We start from the raw sequence: 27,408 nt of genomic DNA on the forward strand, positions 1-27,408 counted from the left end.
CCCCCATCACCATCTCCTCCTCCTCCATCGCCATTTGTCAATGTGACCGTTTCTCCACCGCCTCCTCCAGTCACGGAGCCTGTGTCTTCTCCACCACCGAGGTCGCAACCCCCTCCTCCAAAGAATCATTCACGGCGGTTTCCGCCTCCCCCTCGGCCTCCGGAGAAACCAAAGAGAGGTGGATTAAACAAAGGGAAGACTGTGGGACTAGTCTTTGTTGGGTTAGTTGCAATGTTGCAGGTCTTTGTTGTTGTCTTCTTGTTATACAAAAGAAATCAGCTTCTCAACTTGAAAGACACTAATTGAGAGATTCTAACTAAATTCTGGATTGATGTTTTAACTCTTTCGTTGTTCATTTTGAGGTCATCTATTAGAGTGATGATTAGAAAGGAGAATGTATTAGGAGGACCAAAAAAAAAAAAGTGCAATTGTTTTTAACTCTCTCATGTAAAATTGTTTCTGAAATCTCATGTGTTTGTTCTTTCCAAGATTTAATCTGATTCACCAAATGGTTTGGTTTGCACTATTATCTTGGTCTGCAATTTTTGGATGCTGTGTTCCAAGATAGTGAGATGGTGATATAAACAACACTAAGACGTATGGGAGGCAATACAAATCCTAATAGTCAATGCTTCTTCCTTTATTCCATTCTTTTCTCTGTTTCTTGATGAGGTTCAATAAGAAGAAAGAAAGAAAGAAGAGACTTTGAAGAAGGAAGATAAGAACCAGACATAACCTTGGCTATGATGATTCTTGTCTGGGTTAAAGGTTCCAATGTGAATAACATACAAGCGTGAAACAAGATAGATCTCCAGAAGGATTTAAATATCTCATTTCCATTGTATAAAAAAACTATACACTTATGTACAAAGCAAACCGAATTTTGATGATTCTAACAGGACTAGCAGTATCTTCTCTTCAAAACCGTCAAATAGAAATGTTTTACTTGTTGTGGAAACAGACTTGAAGTTGTTTCCCTTTCAGAAAGAATATGCAAACTGTAAACAAGAGACTCTACCGACCGGAGAAAACGAGCACAAGCACGGTGATCACAAGTCCAACAGAGAATATCAAAGCCTGCATTATAGATAAGTTGGTAAATCCTCTTTTACAGCTGAGTTGCGTTTATGTCAGTTTTAAGAAAATCTTGAGGAGAATGCAACTGGATCAGCTAAACTTACAGCTATAGCAGAGGCAGCAAGACCAGATCTTTCCCGTGGATCTCTACGGTAATAGTTGATAAAATATAGAAATGTTGCAACGTACCAAGCAATTGGGAAGAAAAATCCAAGAAGAAACCTTAACATAAAAACAGGTTAAAAAAAGAATCTGGCTTCAGCAAGACATTATCTTCAAAAAGGCACAATGTTATCCAAAAAGAGTTGAGTGAGAGGTGTTTGATAACTCACGAGAACCATCCGATTCCACAACCGAAGCAAGGGAGGGGCTTATAGAAGAGTCCTCCTAACTCAGAGTCCTCACCATCACGAATTAGAACATACTTTCCTTTCTTTTGTTCCTCTAAATCTGCTTAACATATTCACAGGGAACTCAACAGTAAGAGTCACAAGAATCATAAAACTAAAACACAAGAAGAGACAAAAGATTGAGAATTTTACTGGCATTCATGGCGAAAGAAGTGCAATGGTATAACTTTGTAAGGCCGATTCTAAACTCCTCTAACTCCAAGTAACCTGAACATCAATCACCAACTTGTCTCAGATACAAATGAAAGGCAGAAACTTTTTGATATAAGAAAGACAAAGCTGAGATTTTTTATCCACAGATTTCAAAAGCAAGAAATCCAATGTTAAATCAGAGGATTTTCAAATTCAAATCTTGAGGATCATTACTGACTAACAACAAGAAGAAAATATTTTACCAAAAAAAAACAAGAAGGAAATATATCCAGGAGAAATCTCCGAAAAATCTGCATTACCTGATATGATTCAAAATTATGATGATCTAATACAACAAAGGAGAAGGGATTAAACATAAACCCTAGGAACTCTGAGGAGATTCGAGAATGAAAGCAATCAAAGAACAATCAAAACCCTATTGATCCTCAGAGAAAAAAAAAAAGGACGAATTTTTCTTAGTGAAAATTAAACGAGGGAAAGAGAAAAATCACCAGGCAATGCAAAAATAAAGAAAAAGTTGTTGAAACGAGATTGACAGAAAGATAGAGATAGAGAGATAAAAGGAGAAAGAGAGATTGCCTGAGAGATTCGCGACCGTGACCGACGGCAACAGAGATTCTTGCTTTCGTTGCCAAACGTTTTTTTTTATTTAAAGTTCTTCTCAGCTTTGTTATATTTATTTTATTTATTTTTCGAAGTTCACTGGAGATTTTTTTAATCTATATAATAATAACAATCCGAATAAATGCGACCAACAATTGTGTTTTTTCAATCGTACTTTTTGGATATTTTCTGAAAAGTTGTGATAGATCATTAGAACAATTATTTATAAAAAATTATAACTGTTCACTGTAAAGTTGTGTTGATTGGAACATTCGTATCTTTTGAAATCTATATATTTGTCCGTTTGATCTGTTTTCATTTTTTTGCCTTGACACAAAATCAATTAAAATTTAAATTTCAACAATTTATACATTTTTCTAAATTATTTTATAACATTCATTCTTTTAAAAGTCAAAAAATTCCTCTAATTTTTGATTTAACAAAATATTTTTGGAATGATGAATCTAATTTATATTTTTAGTTCCTTTTAAATATAAAAGTTTAATGAAATACCTAGAGTATTTTTCCAAGATTTAGATGGATTACATAGTGAGTTTTTGGATTTGACATTTCAATATATTTAAACTCAATCTGAATAAATGCCACCAAAAGATGTATTTTTTCAATCGTACCTTTTGAATATATTTTTTTTTAAAAAAATATGTGAAAAAATTAAATTGTATGTTTTACAAAAAATTGCGATTGTTCATTGTAACGATTTTTTTTGTAAATTGCAACTGTTCATTGTAGAGTTGTGTTTATTCGAATATTCGTATCTTTTGAAATCTATCTGTTTGAACTGTTTTCATTTTTTTTTGCCATTACACAAAATAATATAAAATTTTAATATCAACAGTTTTTACAGATTTCTAAATCATTCTCTAGCATTCATTCTTTTAAAAGGAAATAAACTCTTCCAATTCTTAATTTAACAAATTATTTTTGGAATGATGAATCTAATTTACAACTTTTAGTTAATTTTAAATATAAACATCTAATATCTATATATAATAACAATCCGAATAAATGCCACTAAAAATTGTGTTTTTTCAACCACTTTTTGGATATTTTTTTAAAAAATCTGTAGAAAAATTAAATTGTGTGTTTTACAAAAAATGCGATTGTTCATTGTAACGATTTTTTTTTTTTGTAAAGTTGCAACTGTTCATTGTAGAGTTGTGTTTATTCGAATATTTGTCTCTTTTAAAATTTAGATATATTTGTCTATTTGAACTGTTTTCATTTTTTTGTCATGACACAATAATATAAAATTTCAGTATTGTTGGTGTTGGGTTTCGCTGATTAAGGGCCCAACCGATAAGCCCACTAAGGAGCCCACGCCAACCCGGCAAGGGATCAGAATGTTGCCCGTGTTCGCACCCTCGGGGAGCAACGGAGCTCCAAGCTCGTCAACCCTAAACGGCAATAAGAGCTCACGACCTGACGAGCACCCCTCAACCGGATATGTCGGATCAGCCGAACAGGTCATCAGTACTCCAGGTGCTCCTGAGAACTCCTCGGCGAGACTGAATACGGTTTTGACCGAAGAGTTCAGAAGCGGGGCACCACGGATGACATCGATTGGAGATCTCGGTCTTCCCGGACCTCCGAGGAACGATGCAGTCAGCACACATTTCCTCACCGTATACATGAATAAAGCAAACGCCGAGATGACTCAAATCCGCCCCAAAGTGCACCTAGCCACGAGCGCAGCTCCGGATATCGATCGTGTGATCGCTGAAACAAGACGCACCCCGTTCACAGACCGAATCGCGAAAGGTCGCCTTCGTGATGTGGGCAAGCTTTGTCTACCCGAATACGCGGGTGCGTCGGATCCCGGAGCACACCTCCGAGCTTTCAGACTTGCAATAACCAAAGCTTACCTCACTGATGATGAGTGTGAGGCCGGTTACTGCCGCTACTTCGCCGAGAATCTAGTGGGACCGGCGTTAGAATGGTTCGCTTCTTTCGAATCTAATTCCATTGATAGTTTCGACCAGCTCGCCTCTGCATTCCTGAAACAATATTCGGTCTTCTTCCAAGCAAAGGTGACCGAATCAGACCTTTGACTTCTAGTCCAAGGAAAAGATGAACCGCTCCGCGAGTAAATCACTCTCTTCAAGTCAACCAAGGCCAGGATAGCCTTGAACGTCGAGGTCGCCCTAACGGCCCTCCGGCATGGCCTATGGTATACTTCGAAATTCCAAGAAGAGCTCACCGTCCGACAACCACCATCGCTCAATGACGCGCTCCACAGGTCAATTAATTTTGTCCGAGCCAAAGAAGAGCGAGCAGCTATGGCCAAAATCCATAAGTCGGCAAAGGCACCGTTCATTCCTTCCAAAAAGACCTTCTGGAAGGAACCATTCGAGTCTGGTCTTCACGCCTTCGCGGTTGATTCTGCACCGAGGACCAAGAACCCGAACTTCGACTCCGAAAAGTTCTGTAAGAACCACAAAAATCATTCTAACAATATTATACAATGTATATGAGTTATTAAAACTCTAGACAACCATTTTGGTCCAAGGAGATTTTTTTAATAGACTATCTACAATATTATTTTTTTTCAAAACTACCCTAATGTCTTTTTCCTTCTAAATGTTTTTTTAATTGAAATGGTAATCTAAATCATGAAAATCAATTTATAATATACACTTTTAATTAAATATGTACTTTTATTTTGAAGTGAAGACGGACAGAACTTGTCTTTTTACAACAGTAGAAAGTGAGTTTAAAAAATTATCTTAGTGCAGTGGCCAAAGGTAAGTCCTTAATGCACAAGACACCATCACACCCGGGATCGAGTTTCGCTCCCTACGAATGTAGGGATTAGGCTAATGGGCCAACCTCTTGTGGCCCAATGGTTGACAAAAGAAAAAAAAAATTATCACAAAAAGAAAGAAAAAAATTATAGTTTAGAAGAAAAAAAAAGCATAAGGTAGTTTTCAAAATATATATATAAGGTAATCAATGCATAAGTATGATATATAGGTTTTTGTTTTTTTGGTAAAAAAATAAGAAATATCGATTAAATGGAATGTAATTAATTTGGTGAGGTATAAAATAAGATATAAATAACTTCATAATTGGCATGTGTTAGTTCTATTTTCATAGTAGAGATATCATAGTAACCAAATTTTATGTAGTCGATGTTTGCATAATGAAAAATTTAATTTAGTAACAAATATTGAACGGTTGTGAAAGTGATAAACTATTTATATGAGTTGATTTTAGAAGATATTTAGCTTTAATTGGCTGTGCCGATAAAAGCGACCATATAATCAACCATAAAGTTTCATGTAATACAGAGATCAATTACAAGTTTATAAATTGTATTTGTATGAAATAACAAAAATAAAAAATACCTGCGGCGTAAAAAAAACCAAAACAAATAAAAACAGTAAATATCAATAAATAAATTAAAAAAAAAACAAAATGACCAACAAAATACAAAAAAATCCTACAAAAACAAAACACAAAAATAACCACAAAACAAAATAGTATAACAAAAAATACTACACAACCAAATAAAAAAAAATTAACAAAAAAACACAACAAAATAATAATAAAAAACCAATAAAAATCAGCCCTGCGGCATAGCGCGTGTACTATCCTAGTATATAATAATGGCTGAAATTTTTAATATATAAAGGCAAAAAGGCAATATAAATTTAAAAACTCACAATTTTTTGAAAAAGAAGAAATTGAAGATATGAACATGATTTGTGTCTCTGGAATTTTATTATTGTTTTTTATCTTGTGATTTGTAATCTTTCCGAATTTTCGTTATCAATATAATCTTTCTAGTGAAAAAAAGAAAAAGATATGAACATGATAAATACTAAACTAAAATCAAGACAAATGTGTGGAACATTATTGATTTAATAAATTAGAACAAATAACAATTTAAATATTAGTAGATTTATCTTAAACCCTCAAATTTCCATTTTCTTTAATGTTAACCCCGATGTTACGGATAACCCTCTCTACTTTGGTTTCAGCTGAAAATTTTGGGATTTGTTTTTTTGCAATTATGATAAAGCAAAACTTAGATAAACGACAAGCAACATGTTAGCAAATCGCAACATTACTGTATTGAAGCAAATCGCAAGTTAATTTGTATCTGTCGAAGATGGATAAATCCAGTGGCTTTGAATACAACAGTTCCTTTTTGTCAACAACGACACTGTATTATTGGATTCAATGGACTCTTTTGCTCAATCGAAGCTTTTTCGATTCAACGTTGTTTTAGAAGTTTACTACTATTATTTTTAAATAGAGACTACGAAGCTCACTCACTCACTCACTCAAAACAATCTACTTGTATGGTTACAAAACCCATCCCATATGGGGTTAGTTCACAAAAGGATTAACAAAATAAATTAATGGGTTTTCTTTTTACCACCCTCCATCAACAACAACCAGAACCAGCAAAGAATATCCCCAAATCCAGTTTACAGTAGAAATGCTGATTCCCACCCATATTTTTTATTCGGAGAAACAAAAAAATCTTTTTAACGCATTTAAAAAACTCGAAAGAACCTGAGATTTTCAACGTATGGAAACAAAGAAACCTAATTGGTACAGAGTAAACCAGAGAAAATGCGAGATCAGAGACCCTTACGAGCTTTGATGTGATTTGTCCATTGTGTGGTTCTCTTTTAAAGCAACATGGATTCAGGGTTCTCAATGTATCCCTTAAATGCTTTCAACCATTCTGCTCCAATGGCACCTGCAGAAAGAAGAAGATTAGATTTATACAATGATGATGAATGAATCAATGATGACAAAAGAACCAGATTACCGTCTACTACGCGATGGTCACAGCTCAGTGTAACAGGCATGTAAGCAGAAAAGTTGAACTGATCTGGACCGTTACCAGGGACAACTCTCTTTTCAGCTGTTTTTTTTTTAAGAATGAATCGGTTATTGGATCTTTGGTAAGGTAGTAAAAAACTCTGTTCTGCAGTGTGAGAGAGAGAAGAGCATACCGGATCCAATTGCTAGAATTGCGGCTTGTGGTGGATTAACGACTGCACAGAATTGCTTGATGCCAAACGGTCCTCCCAAGTTAGAAACCGTAAATGTTCCTCCCTGAGAAAACGAGATTATTAGCCAGTTTATTGAAAGATATGACTGGTGAGTTAAGCTAATAAAATTCTCTCACCTCATAATCTTCTGGCTTTAAGCTGTTCTCTCTTGCTTTTTGAGCCAATAACCGAACTTCTTCTCCAATTGTGGACAGGCCCTTCTTGTCTGCGTCCTGGAGTCAAGAAATTGAAATATTTAGTTCAGAAATATGAAGTTTGTGCTACAGCGAAGCGTTAAACATTATTTTGCACACACCTTCACAACAGGGACATAGAGCCCGTTCTCTGTCTGCACTGCGACGTTGATGTTCACATTTTTAAACCTATAGAGAAAGGTTAAGATGTTTGCTACCCCATTCATATTTAAAAGGCTGTCGATGTACTTACTGGCGGATGTAATCATCAGTCCATGAACTATTGCACTGAGGAACTTTCCTGAGAGCTAATGCAGCAGCCTAAAAATCATGACGACGGGTAGGATATATTTAAAGATCTGTTGGCTTGCATGTAAAGTATACACAAGTAAGATGTACCTTAACAACAAGATCATTGATAGATATCCGTTTCCCACCAGAAGCTTCTTGGAATGAATTAAGTTGACTCCTCAAACTGCAGACACAAAAATACGCTTTGTCTAGCTTACCCATTGACAGCGAGTCAAAAATAAATCATTCAAAACTTTATACTTACCCCATAAGTTTGTCAACACATGTATCTACGGTCAAGTAATAGTGAGGGATAGTTTGCTTTGAAAATGCCAAACGTGAGGCTGTGACCTGTCATAGTTATAAAGTTAAAGAGGTTTCAGAATCCTTGAACATATTGAAATTGAGTTAACAAGGCTGCAAGGGTTATATAGGTCATACCTTTCGTATCTGAGAATGAGGGATGTCAACATAGTCCAAAGCTGGGACCTTAGAATCAGTAGATTTAGATGGCTTCGCAGTAGCTCCTTTACCACCTGAAACTGCACCATTGGCAGATGTAGAGGACACAAGGATGAGTGATATACTGTAAACAGAGGCAAGAAAGGTCTGAAAGAAAAAGAAAGGAAACGAAGAGTCAAGGAGTGACTGATACCTAAGTATTCATCGATATCTGCCTTCACTATCCGTCCTTCAGGACCTGTGCCTTTAATGTTTGAAAGAGGCACCTGATTTTTTTTTTTAAGTAAAGGAAAAGAAAAAATAAGCAGGAAGATTAGGGAAAAAAAAAAGAATTCCTAGAACAATGTGATACTGACATTATTATCTTCAGCCAACTTTCTTGCAAGAGGACTAGCAAAAACACGTTCTCCTGTGGGAGGTGCGCTAGGCTTGGAAGCCTTCGGTTCAGGAGGCGTTGATGGCTGTTCAACCTTCTCTTCCTTTGGTGGGGTAGGAGTTGGTTCTGCTTTAGTAGGAGCGGCATCAGCNTTCATATTTAAAAGGCTGTCGATGTACTTACTGGCGGATGTAATCATCAGTCCATGAACTATTGCACTGAGGAACTTTCCTGAGAGCTAATGCAGCAGCCTAAAAATCATGACGACGGGTAGGATATATTTAAAGATCTGTTGGCTTGCATGTAAAGTATACACAAGTAAGATGTACCTTAACAACAAGATCATTGATAGATATCCGTTTCCCACCAGAAGCTTCTTGGAATGAATTAAGTTGACTCCTCAAACTGCAGACACAAAAATACGCTTTGTCTAGCTTACCCATTGACAGCGAGTCAAAAATAAATCATTCAAAACTTTATACTTACCCCATAAGTTTGTCAACACATGTATCTACGGTCAAGTAATAGTGAGGGATAGTTTGCTTTGAAAATGCCAAACGTGAGGCTGTGACCTGTCATAGTTATAAAGTTAAAGAGGTTTCAGAATCCTTGAACATATTGAAATTGAGTTAACAAGGCTGCAAGGGTTATATAGGTCATACCTTTCGTATCTGAGAATGAGGGATGTCAACATAGTCCAAAGCTGGGACCTTAGAATCAGTAGATTTAGATGGCTTCGCAGTAGCTCCTTTACCACCTGAAACTGCACCATTGGCAGATGTAGAGGACACAAGGATGAGTGATATACTGTAAACAGAGGCAAGAAAGGTCTGAAAGAAAAAGAAAGGAAACGAAGAGTCAAGGAGTGACTGATACCTAAGTATTCATCGATATCTGCCTTCACTATCCGTCCTTCAGGACCTGTGCCTTTAATGTTTGAAAGAGGCACCTGATTTTTTTTTTTAAGTAAAGGAAAAGAAAAAATAAGCAGGAAGATTAGGGAAAAAAAAAAGAATTCCTAGAACAATGTGATACTGACATTATTATCTTCAGCCAACTTTCTTGCAAGAGGACTAGCAAAAACACGTTCTCCTGTGGGAGGTGCGCTAGGCTTGGAAGCCTTCGGTTCAGGAGGCGTTGATGGCTGTTCAACCTTCTCTTCCTTTGGTGGGGTAGGAGTTGGTTCTGCTTTAGTAGGAGCGGCATCAGCAGTAGATGATGGGGTGTAATCTTTGAACTTTCCAATGTCCTCTTCATCTTCAACTGTAATAGCAATCACCTACATGAAGGCAAAAGAAATTTGACATGATCCAAATAATTCCATTGAACATTTCCACAAATGGACTGTGGATCCTAAAACCAATACCCCGAGTCCCATGAGAAACCATGATAATACATAACTCTACTACAGAAACCAGACAATTTTCATACCTCGCCGACTTGAATTTCTTTTGAACCCTGCTCCTTTACAATCTTGGCGAGATAGCCCTCTTCCATGCATTCCATTTCGACGGTTGCTTTGTCCTACAGAAGATAACCTGGTTAGAATAATTTCCAAAACATGAACATAAAAATACGGAGAGGAAATCAATCTAGATTGACGTTACAGTTTCAACTTCACAGAGTACTTCCCCAGGAGCAACTTTATCACCTTCTTTTGTCAGCCACCTGGCAATGTTACCCTGGAAATTAGGAAAACAGCTTATTAGAACGTAAAGATAAATGAAAAAAAGTTTTGATCAAGAGGTAAACAAAGGTCCATACCTCAGTCATTGTTGGCGAGAGAGAAGGCATCCCGATCTCTTGATGAGGAGGCAGATCTGAAACACATTTCCAGGAATTCTAGGTAAAGTGAACCAATGTAAAGCTCATACCATTTAGCATTTTTCAAGTTACGCAATTTTTTAAGCACAATGCAATTGTCTTATCAGGAATTTTGCAATAAAGCCCTTAACCCGTGATCCAGATACAGAATTAGCATATCCGAGAAATGACCTTTTTCTAGGAAAGATATTAAATCTGATATTTCGCAAGTAAAGCCAGATGAATGGCAATGTGAAACAGATTCTCCTTAGCTAATCGATGAATATGTATGTAAGAGCAAGGTGGAAGCTACAAGAGTAAAGTGAAGAAAAGCTCATAAAACAAATTTAAAGGTCTAGGAGAAAAAGCTGACTACCTGAACCCGATGAAAATCCTCTAGCTGATTGCATCGAACTGGTATGCAGAAAAAAATAAGCTTCTAGTTAGGAATAAAAAGAATCTATACAAGCAGGCAGCTACGGCCACATAGAGTAAGAGAATGAGACTGAACCATGAAAAATCTTTTCCAAACATTGGCCTTCCCATTGCACTGCTTAGATTTGTTCTCGCATTTGAAAAACTGGACACTGGTACCTACACAATAAAATCAACGCCATCCAGGCCACATAAACCTCTTAAGGTTTCCGCTAATGCTAACTATTAACATGATTTAATAAGAAGAGACACTGCAAGTTGCAGTCTGCAACAACAGCTACAGAGAAGTGCAACGAACTTACAGTGCTGGTGCTACATTTGAAAATCCTCTCCATTGGGGAATAACCAAGACGGACATTGACAGTATCTGAAGACCATACCATAAAAAAAAAAAAAAAAGAAGCTGAAGCAACAAGCAGAGAGTCTCACAGGATACTAACCATAGAACCATACAAAAGTACAATTGGATAAACTTCTATCTCAAAGAGGATCAAAAGTTACCTTCTCTGTTCAGAGGAGCTCGATTAGTGTTAGAGAAATAGCGAACTGTTGAAGCATGTTCCCGGCGCAGTAAAGTCGAAACATCCTTCAACTGTTAAAACAAAAAAAAACAAAAAAAACAAGTGGCGTCGTTACAGATCTCAATCATCTCGCAGAAGCTAGCTAACCCCAATTTAAAATCACAAATGATGGCAGGCTGATCATCATAAAGCTCTCAATCTATAGCTAATTCAGCACATTGCTTGTAACTTGGAAAGTAAGAATCTCAGATAATGTCCAAAACAGCAGAACCAATTGAATACCGAAATCAGAAACCCAAATTCGAATACCACGATCGGTGAAGAACATAATAATAATGCCAAATGATCAGAGAAAACGAAATCGAGAAACAATTACCTTCTTGGAATGATTGATGATACGTGACGCATACGAAGCCATTGATATGTAATCGGAACTGCTTCAGCCGATCCGATCCTCGTTTCTCACCTCTCTTTCTCTCCCTGTGTTTTGGGGCTCTAAGCAAAGGAAGGAAGAAGAAACTTTTTTGTTTGGACTGTTAGGGTTTTATTTTGTTGTTGTTGTTGTTTGTTGTTTATTGAATTTTGATTTTAATTTTCAATTTATTTTTGTTTTGTTTTGGTTTCTCTCAGCTTTCTGATTTACCAAAAGACAGCGGTTCGAGAGAGAATATGTGATCCGAACCAGTGACTGGCTTTAATCATCGCAGCTTAATCGTACGGTCGTTATTAAAGTTGACTTTATTGATTACAGGCCTGAACGAACTAGGCCCATTAATGGCCCAATTAGATTGCTATATATATTATTTTACACAATTTTTTTGCAGTTGGAAACTGAAAAGAAAAAAGAAAAAAAAAAAAAAAAAGAAGAAAAGCGGGAAACAGAGTTAGTTACATCTTCTTCTCCAACGAGACGAGACGACTGCCACTGGGTTTTTCTGAAACTCAGGTACATTACATACAAGAATGATCCAATTCTTTCTCTTTTTCGCATTTTGATTCAATCGAAAGAGATCGATGCTTAAAATCTCTGCTTCAAGTTCAATTGCTTGATCTTTTGTTTCTTTGTTTCTTTTTTTTTCCTTCAGCGTCGAGCGTTCGTCAGTAGCCATGGATTCTGACGATAGTTCATCAGATAAGAACGCTCCGTCTGGGTTCGTAATCTCATTTATGGGAAATACAAAAAGATTGATCGATGCTTAAAGCTCTGCTTCAACTAATACTTTCAATTTCTTTCTCTTTTTTTTTTTTTTTTTTTCCCAGATACGAAACTTCTTCTTCAACGGCCAAGGATTCTTCTTCAGATCCTTCATCAGAATCGAACGTTCCCTCTGTTGTACCTTCAGATCCTTCATCAGACTCGACCGTTACCTCAGATCCTTTACCAGCATCGAACGTTCCCTCACGGTTAGTGATACTTTTTTTAATTTTTTGGATTCTTTAAAAGCAACCTTGGAGATAGATCGATGGATGTTTAAAACCTTTGCTTCAACTAGTAATGCCAATTTCTATCTCTTTTTTTTTTTTGGTTTCAGTGGCGAACCTTCTTCTTCAGCTCCCTTAACATCTTCAGATCCTTCAGCAGAAGCGTACATTCCCTATGCGTTTGTGATCTTTGTCTTTGAAAAATTGATCTTTAGCTTTTCTCTAGTTTAGTTCTTTTGAAAGATTTGTATCTCTCTCTCTTTTTTTTTTTTTCAGCCAACAGCTTGAAAGGCGCAGTTTAAGTTCTGGAGGTAGCTCAGAAGATGAAAGAGGTCCCTCAGGGTTTGTGACCTTTTGATTCTTTTAACACCGATCTTTAATTCCTGGTTCTTATGTTTTTTTGACAGATTTGTTCCCTTCTTATATACATACTCTTTTTGTTTCAGGTTAACCAGTGATGAATTGATTTTTAAGGCTTTAGAAACAATCTATGAAGATGGAACTGGTCTTGATTTCGATGATATTTACAATTTTATCGAGGTTAGTAGAATCTCTTTCTCCCTTTCTCTATATAAGATCTGCGTTTCATGGTCATGACTCATGATGAGTGTATAGCTTGTGTGTATATTGGTTGGTTCTGATGAAGTGAGTCTGATTACAACAGAGAGAGATATATGGAACATTAGGATTCTTAGTTGGAACATTAGACTTCAATTACGCGTAACACCATTGAAAAACCCTTAGAAAGGAGTCTTAAATTTGCTGAGTAGAGTCCTCCATTGTTATTTGTTATTCAGAGCTGTTTGGGTTCAATTCTCAGAGTTATTCTTGTGGTCAATATATATAAATTGCAGGACAGGTTCGACGTAGTGGATGATTTTAGGGAGCAGTTGGAAGCCCAGCTGGAAGCTCTAGTTGCTGAAGGCCAAGTACAAAAGGTAACTAGTTTGTCAAGTTTATTTAACAAGAAACCCATATATTGGAGCTAATTAATGCAAAGATTGTAGCTATCTATAGTTTTAGTTTGATCAAATTACAAAACTTGCAAATGCAGGTAGGAGACCGCTACAGGATCCGCCCTGTTGATTTTGATATTCCGACTCCACCACCAGCCAGGAATGCAGAAGAGGCGACGAGCGCGAAGCCACTAAACACTACTTCCCCAAGTACTTCTGCTACTTCCGTACCAAAACCACCAGAAGAGAATCCTCAGATAGACGCAGCAGTAAAAGAAGTCGCAGAGGCAGAACAGTTGGAGCGTCAAGCAAAAGAGGCACAAGACCTTGCCTATAAACACGAGCAGGTGCTAAAGTTTGAAAGCCAACTAAACCTGCAGCTAGCCGAAGAGATCCTTAACCGATGTAATAACGTTCACCTCTTAAACCGACGATGTATTTTCAATCATCATGATCATCACTAAGCTTTTGCTTTGTTCCTTGCAGGTGCTAATGGTCAAAAGGTTTTCCTGCGGAAAAAAGATTGAATCTTCTGGTCCGGTTCAATGTGGATGTATTCGATGAACGGTTTCTTCTTTAACAGTTTTTTTTGGCTTTGAGTACAAAAGAGTCTGATTTCATTTGACAAACTAATCACTCTCTGTTACTTCGGTTTAGGCTATTATTGGTTGTAAAGGCAACAAACTAATCTTTTACCTTTTGTTAATAGAGAAGATTTTACAGATTATACCAATCCCAAGAATTGAATTTAGTTTTTCTAATACAGAAATAGAAAGTGTGATCAAGTAATTTTAACGGTCGAGATTAGTTTAAATACGGTAATGAGAGCTCAATTTTAATAGTGGGCCTCATTGTAAGCCCATTATAATGGTGGGGTGGGGGGGTTTAGGGACTTAATGACCTTAATTCTCTCTATCTCTCTCTCTCAATTTTTTTCTTTTGTAAAGTCTTTACCTTTTTGTTCTCAAGCTTTTTCATCTCTCCCTCAATTCTCAAACTCCAGGTTCGGAATATATTTACGTTTCTCTGCGATTGGTTTCTTATAGGTAGATTTCAGATTTCGGCTTCTTGTTCATATAGCTGTTGTTTCCTTTGGTGCTCGAATCGTGTTTTTTTTTTTTTCTGTCAAGGAATTGAAATTTTATTTAGGGTTTGGACCTCTTCCGTGTATGCAGATGGCGAGCAATATCATTATGTTCGAGGATATCTTCGTGGTCAATAAGCTTGACCCTGATGGCAAAAAGTTCGATAAGGGTATTTACTTTCTTAACCTCGCCACTCAAATCGACGATTTTTTTAGTAGCTGTCTCGTTTCTGTTTTGGTGAATGAGTTCTTTCTTTTATCCTTTCTGTTTTGGTCTTCTGTTTTGGTCTGAGTGATTGGGTTACTGTGGAAAAATCTGAACTTTAAAGTCTTTAGTCTTCAAATTGAGTTGCTTTCTTTTTGAAACCTACAATGATTTGTGTCGTGGGGGTTTGTTGTGTTTGGTTACAGTTACTCGCGTTGAAGCTACGAGCCACAACTTGGAAATGTTTATGCATCTAGATGTTAACACAGAGGTTTATCCACTGGCTGTTGGTGATAAGTTCACACTTGCTATGGCTCCCACGCTGAATCTCGATGGAACCCCTGATACCGGATACTTTACCCCGGTAATAAAGCTACTGCCTTTTGTTTGTTTGATCTGTTTTTCTCTAGTCTCTTGTTTGCTTGGCAAGAACCCGTATTAAGATTTGGTTAGGATATAACTGTGAATGCTTAATGGTTGATATTACAGCTCTGCTGGCTGATTCGAGAAGCCTGTATATCTAGGAATAAGAGTAAACATTTGGAATTTTAACAACCTTTAGTGACTTGAATCTTGATAATCTAAATTTGAAAACCAAGAATGTTGTTTACACATCTGATCATTAATCTTATGTAGAGTTTTCATTCATCTCGATATACTGTATGATATAGGGAGCAAAGAAAACACTTGCGGATAAGTATGAATACATCATGCACGGGAAGCTTTACAAGATCTCTGAGCGTGACGGCAAAACTCCACAAGCGTAAGACCCTAGACCCTACTATTCAGTGTTTACCAAAATCGATCGAATTCAACTTACAGATCTAACCATCGTGTTTTGGTTTCTTTATTTAAATTGTGTAATTCCAGAGAGCTGTATGTTTCATTTGGCGGCCTCCTGATGTTGCTTAAGGGAGATCCAGCTCACATCTCTCACTTTGAACTCGACCAGAGGCTCTTCCTACTCATGAGGAAGCTGTGAGATGCCATTGTGATCATCTAGAAACCGAATTAGCAGAGAGCTTGATCTAATTTACTTTTGCTACTTCAACTTGTATTTTTTTTTTTGCATGAAACAACTCTTGTGTAAAAGCAAGTTCTTCAGTACCGTTTTAACACCCTATTCCACAATTTGACTCCTCCCATAAATTGTGTTTGTAGCTCTTAACTTTAGCTATGGGAAATAAGCACTTGAGACCAAGAACATATAGAGAAAACACAGCTCTAAAGCTATGGAAGATAGCCATAATTTAGATTCTGATCGTTTACTTTGAGACCATGAGAGTATATTTTGAACGGTCGAGATTAGTCTCAAAATCCCGAGCAGATCAAGATTCGGTTTTAATAATGGGCCTTTATGTCGGTGAGGCCCATTGAAAGCTTTATGATGAAGCCTTTTAAATGCTTTATATTTTCGAGTTGAAGAATAAAAAAATAGGAAGTAGAAAAGCGGGAATACTGGAATTAGGAGGTGTCAGACTTGTTCTCCGGTGACGCACTGACGGAGAAGACGACGAAGCGTACGAGTGTGTTTCGTTCGGTATATACGCTTAGTTTTAGACGTCGCTAGAGTTAACAGTAGCGAAAGAGTATTTGATTGAGAGAGAGAGAGAGAGAGAGGCGACGAAGGGATTAGAGATGCTAGGACATCGGAAAAATAAATGGACGGCGGAGGAAGAGGAGGCGCTTGTCGCCGGAATAGCCAAGCACGGTTCTGGAAAATGGGCGAATATCATAGAAGATCCAGAGTTTGCGCCTCATCTTCTAGATCGCACTAACATTAACCTCAAGGTATGTATATTAGTAAATTCCCAAAAATAAATCATCCATGGAAATCGATTTTGAGATTAGGGATGGTAATTTTGGTCTTCAATGTTTGGTTTTGTTGTGAAATTCCAAAGGATAAATGGCGAAATATGAAAAATCGTGTGGGGAATATGGAGAAATCAATCGTTTCCTCTTCTTCTTCTCGTGTTGTTGTTGTTAGCAACGAGCCTTCTCCAAGTAGTTCATCAGATATGAGCAATGATACTAGGTTTGTTTACTTTTGGAGATTCTTTTCAATTGGGATGTTCTTTGATTTCTGCTGACGCCTTCTTCTTTTTATCTTGTTGCAAGGTACGTTGCAATGGTTTTTGAGGCTATATCGACAATCAATGATGAGAATGGTTCTGATCTCAAGGAGATTCTCAGCTTTATCGAGGTGAAGAGGATATTTTTATTCAAGTCTTTGTTTTCATGGTTTATGTTTGACATTCATTACTCAGTTTATCTCAATTTCTTGGTAGAGTCACTTGAACTGAGTTGATAGATTGTGTATAATGGTCTGACGTGAGTCAGTAATTGGTCACAACGGATAGAACGTACAGATTTTTAGGATAGTTTATCTGACAATCAGTTGTCGTAGATATATATGTGTAGTGAGTAGTCTACCATAACCATGATGACTGCAAACATTCTGATACCATTTGAATAGCATTACCAACTGGCCTGTTGGAACCACTTTGTTGCGCTCGGTTTACGAAATGGTCAAGAATTTCAGACCCAGGAAAAGTTCTAAGTGTGGGTCTTGTTTCCTCATAACATTTGACCCCAATCATGAATCCTTTGCCTTCACCAATGCTGCTGCATTACGTTCTCTTCTCTAGTTTAATCCATTGTATCCTGGTTCAAGCTTTGAAATAGTAGTTTGCATATCTCTCATATTTATGTTCAATCATAACACCAAGAATATGATTTACGTTGAATTCAGATGGACGTTAATCTTTGTGGTTGATCAATTGCAGGAACGACATGAGGTTCCAAAAACCATTAAGAAACTGTTGAGTAGCAGCCTAAGAATCCTTGTTTCTCAAGACAGACTCAAAAAGGTAACTAGTTTTGTTTTTTCTTGCTGCGCGATGTCACAAGCCTGTCTACATTTCACCAGACCCCCACATCTATTTGACAAGATGAAGTAATAATAAATTTGTGTTATATTGTTTTATAAACTCAAAAAGTACTTCACAAATGCAGGTACGAAATCGTTACAACATCTCCACTTCGAAAGCTGATAAACCAACACACATCCTGCATCCAAAAGATTCCACGAACCCACCAGAGCTACCAAGTACGTATGCGATATCAACAAAACTAAAAGAAACACAGGAGATAGATGCAGCAGCAAATAAAGTTGCAGAACGAATCAATCAGTGGGCACAAGAATTTGACGTAATCTTACTTCTATGTACTTTTTGTTGCTCATCCAATTTACGGTATCATAGCATCTAAAGATATGATCTCAGTTGAAAGTTAATTCTCTGCGGTTGATCAACTTCAGGTCGGTTACGAGGAGCGACAAGACTTTAGGATGTTTTTGAGTGAGTGCCTGAAAATTCTCGTTTCTCGAGGCAAACTGGAAAAGGTATCTTTATATTAACTGCACAGTTATTTATTGATGCATCATCATCTATTACAACAAGATAGATTAGACATGTGTTCACAGTAAGTGTCAAGTTTGGATTATTACTATTTACTAGTATTAGATAAAAATCAGAAGAGCTTGCATAATGCAGGTACTAGATCGCTACAAGATCTCAGAATTAGAAAGCAAAGTGTTGGAAATAGCACCAGAAGTTGTAGCAATGAAACTAGCAGAGTCAGATAACAAAAGGTTGATAGCAGCAGAGGCATTGGAAGAAGAAAAACGAATGCACAAGTTGGTAGAAGAAAGCAACACGATGCTTCAGTTATGCATAGAAATCCACCAACAATGTATGTAATCTCAAGAAACCTACCGGGCACATCGATTGACATCATATCATCATCATGATCATCACAGTCGTTTGCTTTTGGTTCTTGCAGGTGCTCTTGGGGAAGAGGTTGTTCTACGGTAGTAGACGCGATCATATAGTATCTGGTTTGATTCAGTTTAGATAAGTGATTTCATTTTACTTTCTAACCAATTTAGTGTGTGTCCAGTTGTGTTTTTGTAGATAGTTGTAGTGAGGAGCTAATGTTTTGTTCATAGAAAAAGTGTTTAGCATTTATATAGATATATAAATTATTATTTTTTTCTCTAGAAAGTGATGTGTCCGTCTATTCTCTATTGAGTCTCGAGAATGCTTTGCTACGTCATAAAGAATCAAAAGGTGCTGGAAAGTATAAAGCTTTTACAAAGAAATTTTGGTCTATTATTTTCCAATGAAAAAAAGTTGGTATGGTGTAATCATATTTCTACTTGAAAACAATTTTGTGATTTGATATTTTCTTTTACGTGTTGGTATGCAATTGCGATTCACAATCCTTTTTGACATTGGTGTAAAATAAGTTTATTTCCACACGAGAAAATTTTAGGAAAAGCCCCAAATCGAAAAGGAAAGAGTAATGTAGGGGTAAAATTGGAAATATAGAAAAGTGTGGAAAGAACAATTTCTAAAGAGGAAAAGGAAAACCCTAACAAAGGGTCACAGCGATTAATATAAAAAACAAAGGAGTATAAAAGTGGGTAACACGTATCGGTTCTGTCTCTCTCTACCTCAAATTTTTATTTGCATCCTTTCGATCTCTATTATCTCTCTCTCTCTCTCTCTACAACCAAACCAGATCCGAGTTTCCGAGATTTCAAGCTACCTAACAACAAAGTCCTTTACTTTTGCTCTCAAAGCTTTCATCTTTCATTCAACTACTTAAGCTCCAGGTTTGTAATCCTCTGTTGTGATTTGTTCCTTTTGTGTTTAGATGAGATGATTGGATCTCTTTGCGATGGATTTTGTTCGGATTCCAAAGTTTAAATTTTGATTGCTTGTAAATCTGTGATTCAACTAGTTGCTCAAACCCTTCAAATCCCTTTATTTCACTCGATTTGATTTTGCAGCAGATTGGTTAAGCTTTTTTGGTTGTTCGATACTTGTGTGTTTATTATATGCTTTTCTGGAGAGGTAGATGTTTTCTTGAATGGTATCTATGAATATTGGATGTAACCATATACCTATATTTCTCTCCTGACATCTAATTTATTCAGATATTAATGCTTGTCTTCCTCTCTTTATGGACTTCGAGTTTGGCTATTCTGTTACATTCTTGCTTCTTGTACAACTAGATGGCTTGTTCAATTTATCTTTAGCTATTTTTGGGGGTCTAACACGTTGTCTCTTTTGTTTATTGTTTGTTGTAGTATGGCAGGAACAGCACCAGAAGGTACACAGTTTGATACGCGTCAGTTTGACCAGAGGCTTAATGAAGTGTAAGTCATAATAAGATCTATATGATTTCAATACTCTGCTGTGGTGTGGTTTTTTCGTATTTGCTAATCTTGATTTTTCTTTTTGTGCAGCCTCGATGGACAGGATGAGTTCTTCACCTCATATGATGAGGTCCATGAGAGCTTTGATGCCATGGGTTTGCAAGAGAATCTTCTTAGGGGTATCTATGCTTACGGTAAGTTAGGAACAAACAACTATAGTAACAAGATTTTTGTTTGTGTGTGTTTATGTTGGGATTCCTATAAATTTCATCTCACTTTTTTTCTAGGTTTTGAAAAGCCTTCTGCTATTCAGCAAAGAGGAATTGTACCCTTTTGCAAGGGTCTTGATGTGATCCAGCAGGCACAGTCTGGTACTGGAAAGACCGCCACTTTCTGCTCTGGCGTCTTGCAGCAGCTTGACTATTCCCTTGTTCAGTGCCAGGCTCTCGTTTTGGCTCCAACCCGAGAGCTTGCTCAGCAGATTGAGAAGGTCATGCGTGCCCTCGGTGACTACATTGGCGTCAAGGTTCATGCCTGTGTTGGTGGAACCAGCGTCCGTGAGGATCAGCGCATTCTCCAGGCTGGTGTTCATGTCGTCGTTGGAACTCCTGGTCGTGTGTTTGACATGCTTCGAAGACAATCTCTTCGCGCTGACTCCATCAAGATGTTTGTCCTTGATGAAGCTGATGAGATGCTCTCCCGTGGTTTCAAGGATCAGGTTTGTCTTTCCTTTACCAAGTTTGATCATATACCTAATATGTTTGTTTGTTATGAAAGTGTGATCATGACTTGGTTATTATATGTTGTTTTCTGGTGAATTTTGCAGATCTATGACATATTCCAGCTTCTCCCATCTAAGATTCAGGTTGGAGTATTCTCAGCAACGATGCCACCAGAAGCTCTTGAGATCACAAGAAAGTTCATGAGCAAACCAGTGAGAATCTTGGTGAAACGTGATGAGCTCACACTTGAAGGTATCAAGCAGTTCTACGTGAACGTGGAGAAGGAAGAGTGGAAGCTCGAGACTCTCTGCGATCTCTATGAGACTCTAGCCATCACGCAGAGTGTCATCTTTGTCAACACTCGTCGCAAGGTCGACTGGCTAACAGACAAAATGAGAAGCCGTGACCACACAGTCTCAGCAACTCATGGAGACATGGACCAAAACACAAGAGACATCATCATGAGAGAATTCAGGTCTGGTTCTTCTCGTGTTCTCATCACAACCGATCTCTTGGCTCGTGGTATTGATGTGCAGCAAGTCTCTCTGGTCATCAATTTTGACCTCCCAACTCAGCCGGAGAACTACCTTCACCGTATCGGAAGAAGTGGAAGGTTCGGGAGAAAGGGTGTGGCCATTAACTTCGTGACTCGTGATGATGAAAGAATGCTGTTCGATATTCAGAAGTTCTACAATGTGGTCGTTGAGGAGTTGCCATCAAACGTGGCCGATTTGCTGTGAAGAAGAAGAAGAAGAAGAAAGGTTACTTGTTTTTCAAGCTTCTTATTTGAGTTTTGACCCGTTCCTCTCTGTCTTTCTCTCTCTGAAAGTCTGAATCCATCCATACATCTTTTTTTTCATTCTCTAGTATTCATCAACTTTGTGAAACATATGTCTCTTCTGACCATTTTTCGTTTAAATCACATGCAATATTTATTTCTTCGATTGTGTGTAATATGATCCACAAATCTTTCGTAATTATATGTCTTATGTCATAGAGAGATGCTGTGCCTGTCTTACGGATTTGTCACAAAAATACATCTCATTCGATAGTTTTAGTTCAAATATTTGGAATTCACGTTTGGTAACACTGTGATGTGAATACCGTCGGGAAAGAAAACGTCAACCAATTTGGCTAATCACATCTCTTTTTTTCGTCTTTTCATTAGTGTAAAACACACACAAACACAATACAACATTTCCCTCTTTCGTCTACGTTTGTCTAATTGTATAAATCATTTGATTAGTAAAGAACATATATAAATAAAAAGTCTCTTTTCTTTCATCTAACATAAATCCAATTTTCTCATTCTTCATCTGATGATTTCCCGAGAAAAATGTCACAGTAAATATATATTTTTAAAAACTTACTTGGTCTCTCCATCATCAAGTCTGTTGTGAGGTTGAAGATGTATCATTAGACGATGTTCCACTCATTACACTCAAAACTGAATGCTTCCTTTGAAGCTTTCCTCTTAGCTGCCTGATCTTAGCATCAACTCGAGCGGTGAACCCAATCTTTGTCTTCTCTCTTGCTTTTGACTTCTCTCGTTTCCACATTCGTTCATCCTCTACATCAATCCTGAAATGCTTGATCTCTTGTATAATGTGATGGTCAAGAGGGTTCACTGATCTTTGGTATGAAATGTGGAACAAGTAAGGAAGTGTTGTGGCGGCTATGACCAGTAGTGAAGTTAGCCAGAAGATGGGTGCAGGCGCTAGAGTCTCGACCAGCATGTGAAAGATGTTACCGGAGAGTTTTGGTGGTAACATACCGTAAAGAGCGAGGAAAACGTACCAAGCTCCTATGCTTCCCCAAATCATTACGTGTTGGATCCAAGTGAAGTGACTCATGGTTAGAGCGATTTGAACATTCACTGCCCAGATGATGCATGTGAACATGGCAGTTCCCATGGCATTCATGTCTGCGGTTTGGCCATCTGAACGGAATGATTGGACATGGAAGATTCCAATGTTCAGTGTAAAGATGACTATGGATGCGTAAACTCCATTCCCCATCCATCCAAGGATTCTGTACCAGTCGAAGAAGAGGTTCTTGGGGCCTTGTTGATACAATGCAGGGAACTAAAAAAAGAACACAGTCCAAGAAATCAAGATTTGAGAAGAAAATTTATGTGACAGGTGCTGGAGAGGACTTTATATTACCTGTAAGCAGACATCAGATGGAACATCTTGTTCAAAAACTCCGAGGGAAATGACGGGGAGAGATGTGAGAACAACGTTGAAGAGTAATAAGTAGGAGTCATTGTAGATTGATTGACCAGAAAACCCCGTAAAGGCTTCGAAGTAGAAGAGAGTTAGACCAAAGGTTATGTTCTTGTAGAAGAAATAACAAATCTGTGAAAATAACAATAACGAATCAAGATCAAGTATATATATTATGCTGTCTGGTGAGTTAGATCAATGCATATATTACCATCTGAGCTATTCGTTTGTAGCACCAGTGTCCGTGGACAACAAGTAGTCTCTCAAGAAACCGAAACTGTGCTATGGAGAAGTCACTTGCCATTACAGCCTGCAAAGAGACAGAGAAACAAATATTCTCAGATAAAACTTAACCATATCTCACTGTCTGATAGAAAAGTTTGTTTAAGCACCTGCATGCCTTCAACGCCACTGATTCCAACACCAATATCAGCTTCTTGAATCATTCCAACATCGTTTGCACCATCTCCGATTGCCAAAGTTGTTTTGCCTGTTCCTTCTTTGGCCAGCCTTGTCACCTTAAAAACCAAGATAAAACAAATATGGTTATGTGTGCGTCCATGTGATGTACTGCAATCAATAAAGATGTTTTATTCGTACAAGTGCTTTCTGTTTGGGAGAGACACGACAGCAAATCACTGATGCACAGTCAACTGCAAGGGCAAGAAACTGATACTTGACATCATCTTTCAAAGCATATGTAAGTGTCTTTCCATCAATGATCAAAGCAAATGCAGCATGTGGATCTTTTTCAATTTTGATCATCTGTGAAGCATTTGTGATCTGCATCAATATGTTCTCCTTTGCAGCCTGACCATCAACAAGATTTGGTATCACATACAAGATTCTACTGAAACAGTAAATGTAAGTTTTTCATTATAGCATCGACCTAATACATACAGCTTCAGAGTTTTGTGCTGACTCCTCTACATTCGCAAATGAAATAGATATCTGCTTCATACCCTGTCGAAGTAAACTGCAGGCATATCTGCATTTGGCCAACCAAAGAACTCAATTAGTCCACTTAGTCCTTGAAACAAATATTTTTACAGTTAAGGAGAGTCTCTGTGGTATCAGTAAAAAAGAAGAACAAACCCTATGTTTATTGCTGTCTCCATCTTATCTCCTGTCAAAACCCATATCTTAAGACCAGCTTGGGCTAGGTTATCTATGCATTGAGGTACCTGAAGTGAACTCACAAACAGTAAGTTGAACAGGATTTTCGAAAGGCCGCTTCTTTGAATATAATCACAGTAAGTTTTGAACTATGTTTCATACCCCTTTTTGCAGTTTGTCCTCCACAGCAGTAGCTCCCACAAGGATCAGTTCCTTCTCCATCATATCTGATACCTTCTCAAGCATTTCATCTCTATCAGCTCCAACTGAGGTTTTTGCTTTGTGAAACTCACTGTTCCATGCTGAATACTCAGTCTCATCAAGCTTTCTGTAACCAAGTGCCAATGTCCGTAAACCCGCTTCACCATATTCATTCAAGTGCTTGGAAGTAGCTCCTAGATACTCTTTTCCATTCTTTGATAAACGATCAAATATGATGCTGCAGGAAACAAACATTAAATTTTGGTTAGAAGAGTAATTATGAAAAGCAAAATTGGAACTGGCTTGAAGTTATATGCAATCAAACCTGTCAGCTCCTTTACAGAGTAGAAGAATCTGCCCTTCCTCATCTCTGACAATTGCAGACATTCTTTTTCTTTTGCTAGTGAAGTCTAATAGATTCAATATTTTGTATTCTCTGTAAAATAACCACCACATGACATGATTACACATCTATACGCAGAGATCACCAAATGATTAAGTTTACACAGTCTCACCTATCAACTGGCTGGCCTGAAGATAAAAACCGTTCAGCAATAAACACACTTGATTGAGTTCTCTTAGTAAACTCAAAACCAAACTCCCTAGAAGCAACAAGGAAAGCAACTTCATCAGGAGACTCAGCTTCATAAGTAAACTTGCCAGTATCTTCATCCACCTCAGGAATTGCAGTATGACAAACTGCGAGTATACGGAAAAACATCAAAATGTCATCTGAGTTAGGCTCATTTAACCAGTTCTCATCCATTAGACGGTTATCTTCAAAACTAAAACCCTTAACACCAGTGGTCTTCTTCTGATCCTTTTCGTCGCTAGCAGTGACTACAGTCTCCAGTTCAAATTCTACTGACGTCTTGCTGGCAAGTTTTGCGTACCGTTGTGTCCTGCCTTTAATCGCTGGAGGGTTTGTAACTTCTTCACCTTTCTCTTCAAGATCCATGGCCATCTGCTTAGCAGCAGCTAGTTCTACTTCACTGGCACGGACACCATAAGAAGTACCCGCAATTGAGCATTTCAGAAAGTCCATCTGATTACATGTCAAAGTTCCTGTTTTGTCAGAAAGGATGGTATCAACTTGTCCCAGCTCTTCGTTTAAGTTGGACGTGCGTGCTTGAGCAGGAGTCCCACTCTCACTATCGTACAACTGCAAGTCTTGGTTTATGAAATGTGCTTGCAAGACTTTAACTACCTCGATGGAAACATACAATGAGATGGGAATCAAGTAACCATAAAGCAATAGAGCAGTGATCAAATGAACAACCCAAGCATACAGAGGATTAGTAGGATTTGTTAAGTTCTCAGGCTTGTCTGGCCGCAAGTACCACCAGTCCGCCATCAAGAGCTTTGTCATCACAGCAAACCCCAAAGAGCTGATGAAGGAAACAGTCAAGAGAAGAGCAAAGAGAGTGTATATAATGTAATCCATTCTCTTTTCAATCCTGCTTCTCTTTGAAGGAGACTTTGTTGAGTTCTGCATTACTTTTGTGTCATGACCAGTAAAGACCACAACCCCATAGATATAAGCTGTGTTCCTGAGCTTTGAGTCTCTCAACAGAATCTGGTTAGGATCAAGTGGATAAACCTGACCATCACACTCAAGATTACCAACAAAGGTGTACAGGTTCGGATTAGGATCTTCGCATTTGATCGTTCCAGAGAAGTTCTGAAAAGATTCATCCTTGTCCAAAGCCAAAGTAGCATCCAAACATCTCTTTACTTTCAAGTTAGTTTCTCCGTCTAAGTTCATCGTCTCCACGTAACAGATCCCATCCTCATAACTCGAAGACAACAAGAACAAATCAGCCGGGAAAAACTCATCTTTCTCCACCCTTACCACATCTCCCACACGGATCTTTTTCCACGCCCTACGACCAAACTCCCCACTCCCTTTGTGAACACTAGCTTTCCTAGAGTTCACCGCAACGTCCTGCATAAACCGGCGCCAATCCTCCAAGGCCTCTTTACCCATACTAAGCCCGACCACGAAAACCAAAGGAGCGATCATGCTCCATTTGTTAAACGGGGAGAGAGGAAACACAGAGAGGATGGCAGCAACTAAAAAGTAGAAGTTGGCAACGCGGTGGAATTGCTCGTACAAGCATTTAGGTAAGAAAGTGAGCAAGTTATACCTAGTGGTGGATACATAGTTTGAACGGTACCTAAGGAGTTTAGTAGCCAGATGCAAATGAGGCTGGTTACAATGAACGATTCTGGTGTAACCAGGTCCGTTAATAACATGAGGACCTTGATCATCAAGAGTTTTAGGCCTAAGACATCTAAAGGTATAGAAATGGCTTTTACGAATCCTTGATCTAATTCTACGACGAGCCATTAATTTATTTATTCTTCACCTCAAAATCGTAAGACAAACACCGTTAACTGTCGTCCTTGATACTGCCAAATATGAAGCAAAACGTATAAATTAATTAGCACATACAAAAATATGATCCACAGATTCTATTTAAAAAAAAATCTGAATTTAGGTTTCGCACATTATGTATAAATCTATATGGAATGGAATCCTCCGGAAAGGGGTGCATCTAACCCTCCCAAAACTTGTAACACAAGACAGCGAGAGAATCCCTTGAAGATCACGTCATCGAAGGTTAAAGGAGATAGATTAGTGATCGGAGAAATATTTTAATCGCGAGAGATAGGGAGATTACCTGAAATCGGTAGGGTCGTTCATGATCAACACGAAGAAACACGTTTTTTTCTTTACCTCAGGAATGAACCAAAAACGAATTAAAAGTTTGGTGTGGTGGCTAAACGAGAGAGAGGGAGAGATCCAAACAGAGAAGAAGAAAAGAGAAATGAAGGGAGAAGAAATGAGAAGAGAGGGCTCCTCTGGTTCTGTCTGTCTCTCTCTATTGTCTAAAC

General features: G+C 37.8%; 7 protein-coding genes across 11 annotated transcripts; 4 read left to right on the forward strand and 3 right to left on the reverse strand.

Annotated features, from left to right (window-relative positions):
* Positions 686 to 2,289, reverse strand: LOC104758771 (60S ribosomal protein L18a-like protein). Of its 3 annotated transcripts, none has more exons than XM_010481713.2 (5): positions 2,220 to 2,289; positions 1,620 to 1,694; positions 1,410 to 1,527; positions 1,182 to 1,299; positions 686 to 1,077 (listed from the first exon to the last, which is right to left on the reverse strand). In XM_010481713.2, the coding sequence occupies exons 2-5, from the start codon at positions 1,627 to 1,629 to the stop codon at positions 1,015 to 1,017; spliced, it is 309 nt and encodes a 102-aa protein (XP_010480015.1). In that variant the 5' UTR covers positions 1,630 to 1,694; positions 2,220 to 2,289; the 3' UTR covers positions 686 to 1,014. The 3 variants fall into 3 exon arrangements, with proteins under 3 accessions (XP_010480015.1, XP_019094769.1, XP_010480016.1); XM_019239224.1 differs by lacking the exon at positions 2,220 to 2,289 and adding an exon at positions 2,132 to 2,156; XM_010481714.2 differs by lacking the exon at positions 2,220 to 2,289 and adding an exon at positions 1,940 to 2,125.
* On the reverse strand, positions 6,570 to 11,934 carry LOC104760028 (dihydrolipoyllysine-residue acetyltransferase component 3 of pyruvate dehydrogenase complex, mitochondrial-like). Of its 2 annotated transcripts, XM_019238646.1 has the most exons (20): positions 11,732 to 11,934; positions 11,336 to 11,426; positions 11,137 to 11,201; positions 10,911 to 10,993; positions 10,776 to 10,813; positions 10,361 to 10,416; positions 10,204 to 10,278; positions 10,028 to 10,120; positions 9,759 to 9,875; positions 8,577 to 8,699; positions 8,414 to 8,486; positions 8,200 to 8,300; positions 8,024 to 8,109; positions 7,867 to 7,942; positions 7,721 to 7,788; positions 7,590 to 7,656; positions 7,411 to 7,506; positions 7,235 to 7,337; positions 7,048 to 7,143; positions 6,570 to 6,975 (listed from the first exon to the last, which is right to left on the reverse strand). In XM_019238646.1, the coding sequence occupies exons 1-20, from the start codon at positions 11,771 to 11,773 to the stop codon at positions 6,905 to 6,907; spliced, it is 1,620 nt and encodes a 539-aa protein (XP_019094191.1). In that variant the 5' UTR covers positions 11,774 to 11,934; the 3' UTR covers positions 6,570 to 6,904. The 2 variants fall into 2 exon arrangements, with proteins under 2 accessions (XP_019094191.1, XP_019094192.1); XM_019238647.1 differs by lacking the exons at positions 7,721 to 7,788; positions 7,867 to 7,942; positions 8,024 to 8,109; ... (1 more) ...; positions 8,414 to 8,486; positions 8,577 to 8,699 and adding exons at positions 8,780 to 8,847; positions 8,926 to 9,001; positions 9,083 to 9,168; positions 9,259 to 9,359; positions 9,473 to 9,545 and having other exon boundaries at positions 9,636 to 9,875; positions 11,732 to 11,933.
* LOC104760029 (telomere repeat-binding factor 5-like) lies at positions 12,463 to 14,260 on the forward strand. Its single transcript, XM_010482880.2, has 8 exons — positions 12,463 to 12,506; positions 12,616 to 12,759; positions 12,888 to 12,956; positions 13,054 to 13,119; positions 13,224 to 13,317; positions 13,632 to 13,715; positions 13,832 to 14,138; positions 14,220 to 14,260. The coding sequence occupies exons 1-8, from the start codon at positions 12,463 to 12,465 to the stop codon at positions 14,258 to 14,260; spliced, it is 849 nt and encodes a 282-aa protein (XP_010481182.1).
* LOC104758772 (DNA-directed RNA polymerases II, IV and V subunit 8B) lies at positions 14,645 to 16,185 on the forward strand. 2 transcript variants are annotated; one of them, XM_010481715.2, is made up of 5 exons: positions 14,645 to 14,736; positions 14,909 to 14,987; positions 15,229 to 15,386; positions 15,694 to 15,785; positions 15,893 to 16,185. In XM_010481715.2, the coding sequence occupies exons 2-5, from the start codon at positions 14,909 to 14,911 to the stop codon at positions 16,002 to 16,004; spliced, it is 441 nt and encodes a 146-aa protein (XP_010480017.1). In that variant the 5' UTR covers positions 14,645 to 14,736; the 3' UTR covers positions 16,005 to 16,185. The 2 variants fall into 2 exon arrangements, with proteins under 2 accessions (XP_010480017.1, XP_010480018.1); XM_010481716.2 differs by having other exon boundaries at positions 14,663 to 14,779.
* LOC104758775 (telomere repeat-binding factor 4-like) lies at positions 16,478 to 19,163 on the forward strand. The gene is made up of 8 exons (XM_010481717.2): positions 16,478 to 16,813; positions 16,924 to 17,057; positions 17,141 to 17,225; positions 17,809 to 17,892; positions 18,038 to 18,232; positions 18,342 to 18,425; positions 18,577 to 18,775; positions 18,866 to 19,163. Exons 1-8 carry the CDS (start codon positions 16,661 to 16,663, stop codon positions 18,895 to 18,897), a joined length of 966 nt encoding a protein of 321 aa, XP_010480019.1. The 5' UTR covers positions 16,478 to 16,660; the 3' UTR covers positions 18,898 to 19,163.
* LOC104758777 (eukaryotic initiation factor 4A-1) lies at positions 19,516 to 21,909 on the forward strand. Its single transcript, XM_010481719.2, has 5 exons — positions 19,516 to 19,700; positions 20,178 to 20,246; positions 20,337 to 20,440; positions 20,534 to 20,964; positions 21,073 to 21,909. Exons 2-5 carry the CDS (start codon positions 20,179 to 20,181, stop codon positions 21,706 to 21,708), a joined length of 1,239 nt encoding a protein of 412 aa, XP_010480021.1. The 5' UTR covers positions 19,516 to 19,700; position 20,178; the 3' UTR covers positions 21,709 to 21,909.
* Positions 21,782 to 26,916, reverse strand: LOC104758776 (phospholipid-transporting ATPase 6-like). The gene is made up of 10 exons (XM_019239700.1): positions 25,026 to 26,916; positions 24,836 to 24,946; positions 24,472 to 24,748; positions 24,289 to 24,377; positions 24,094 to 24,181; positions 23,794 to 24,003; positions 23,586 to 23,711; positions 23,405 to 23,503; positions 23,134 to 23,325; positions 21,782 to 23,052 (listed from the first exon to the last, which is right to left on the reverse strand). Exons 1-10 carry the CDS (start codon positions 26,858 to 26,860, stop codon positions 22,354 to 22,356), a joined length of 3,726 nt encoding a protein of 1,241 aa, XP_019095245.1. The 5' UTR covers positions 26,861 to 26,916; the 3' UTR covers positions 21,782 to 22,353.

The sequence above is a fragment of the Camelina sativa genome, chromosome 17 (assembly GCF_000633955.1).
Source record: "Camelina sativa cultivar DH55 chromosome 17, Cs, whole genome shotgun sequence".
Classification (NCBI taxonomy): Eukaryota; Viridiplantae; Streptophyta; class Magnoliopsida; order Brassicales; family Brassicaceae; genus Camelina; species Camelina sativa.

What these genes read in the sequence shown, in the direction of transcription:
- LOC104760028 (XM_019238646.1), bottom strand. Translation starts at nt 11,773, where the DNA reads ATGGCTTCGTATGCGTCACGTATCATCAATCATTCCAAGAAG. An exon ending in AGATATCGATGAATACTTAG is followed by an intron (nt 8,301 to 8,413) that starts GTATCAGTCACT and finishes CCAATGGTGCAG; the next exon opens with TTTCAGGTGGTAAAGGAGCT. An exon ending in ACTGATGATTACATCCGCCA is followed by an intron (nt 7,657 to 7,720) that starts GTAAGTACATCG and finishes CTTTCTCTATAG; the next exon opens with GTTTAAAAATGTGAACATCA.
- LOC104758772 (XM_010481715.2), top strand. Translation starts at nt 14,909, where the DNA reads ATGGCGAGCAATATCATTATGTTCGAGGATATCTTCGTGGTCAATAAG. An exon ending in TGGCAAAAAGTTCGATAAGG is followed by an intron (nt 14,988 to 15,228) that starts GTATTTACTTTC and finishes GTTTGGTTACAG; the next exon opens with TTACTCGCGTTGAAGCTACG. An exon ending in GACGGCAAAACTCCACAAGC is followed by an intron (nt 15,786 to 15,892) that starts GTAAGACCCTAG and finishes GTGTAATTCCAG; the next exon opens with AGAGCTGTATGTTTCATTTG.
- LOC104758771 (XM_010481713.2), bottom strand. An exon ending in TGTGGAATCGGATGGTTCTC is followed by an intron (nt 1,300 to 1,409) that starts GTGAGTTATCAA and finishes TTTTATGTTAAG; the next exon opens with GTTTCTTCTTGGATTTTTCT. An exon ending in TTGCTGCCTCTGCTATAGCT is followed by an intron (nt 1,078 to 1,181) that starts GTAAGTTTAGCT and finishes TCTATAATGCAG; the next exon opens with GCTTTGATATTCTCTGTTGG.
- LOC104758776 (XM_019239700.1), bottom strand. Translation starts at nt 26,860, where the DNA reads ATGGCTCGTCGTAGAATTAGATCAAGGATTCGTAAAAGCCATTTCTAT. An exon ending in CTCTGTAAAGGAGCTGACAG is followed by an intron (nt 24,749 to 24,835) that starts GTTTGATTGCAT and finishes TGTTTCCTGCAG; the next exon opens with CATCATATTTGATCGTTTAT. An exon ending in CTCCCAAACAGAAAGCACTT is followed by an intron (nt 23,712 to 23,793) that starts GTACGAATAAAA and finishes TTGGTTTTTAAG; the next exon opens with GTGACAAGGCTGGCCAAAGA.
- LOC104760029 (XM_010482880.2), top strand. Translation starts at nt 12,463, where the DNA reads ATGGATTCTGACGATAGTTCATCAGATAAGAACGCTCCGTCTGG. An exon ending in GATAAGAACGCTCCGTCTGG is followed by an intron (nt 12,507 to 12,615) that starts GTTCGTAATCTC and finishes TTTTTTTCCCAG; the next exon opens with ATACGAAACTTCTTCTTCAA. An exon ending in GCATCGAACGTTCCCTCACG is followed by an intron (nt 12,760 to 12,887) that starts GTTAGTGATACT and finishes TTTTGGTTTCAG; the next exon opens with TGGCGAACCTTCTTCTTCAG.
- LOC104758777 (XM_010481719.2), top strand. Translation starts at nt 20,179, where the DNA reads ATGGCAGGAACAGCACCAGAAGGTACACAGTTTGATACGCGTCAGTTT. An exon ending in GACCAGAGGCTTAATGAAGT is followed by an intron (nt 20,247 to 20,336) that starts GTAAGTCATAAT and finishes CTTTTTGTGCAG; the next exon opens with CCTCGATGGACAGGATGAGT. An exon ending in CCCGTGGTTTCAAGGATCAG is followed by an intron (nt 20,965 to 21,072) that starts GTTTGTCTTTCC and finishes TGAATTTTGCAG; the next exon opens with ATCTATGACATATTCCAGCT.
- LOC104758775 (XM_010481717.2), top strand. Translation starts at nt 16,661, where the DNA reads ATGCTAGGACATCGGAAAAATAAATGGACGGCGGAGGAAGAGGAGGCG. An exon ending in GCACTAACATTAACCTCAAG is followed by an intron (nt 16,814 to 16,923) that starts GTATGTATATTA and finishes GAAATTCCAAAG; the next exon opens with GATAAATGGCGAAATATGAA. An exon ending in CTCGAGGCAAACTGGAAAAG is followed by an intron (nt 18,426 to 18,576) that starts GTATCTTTATAT and finishes TGCATAATGCAG; the next exon opens with GTACTAGATCGCTACAAGAT.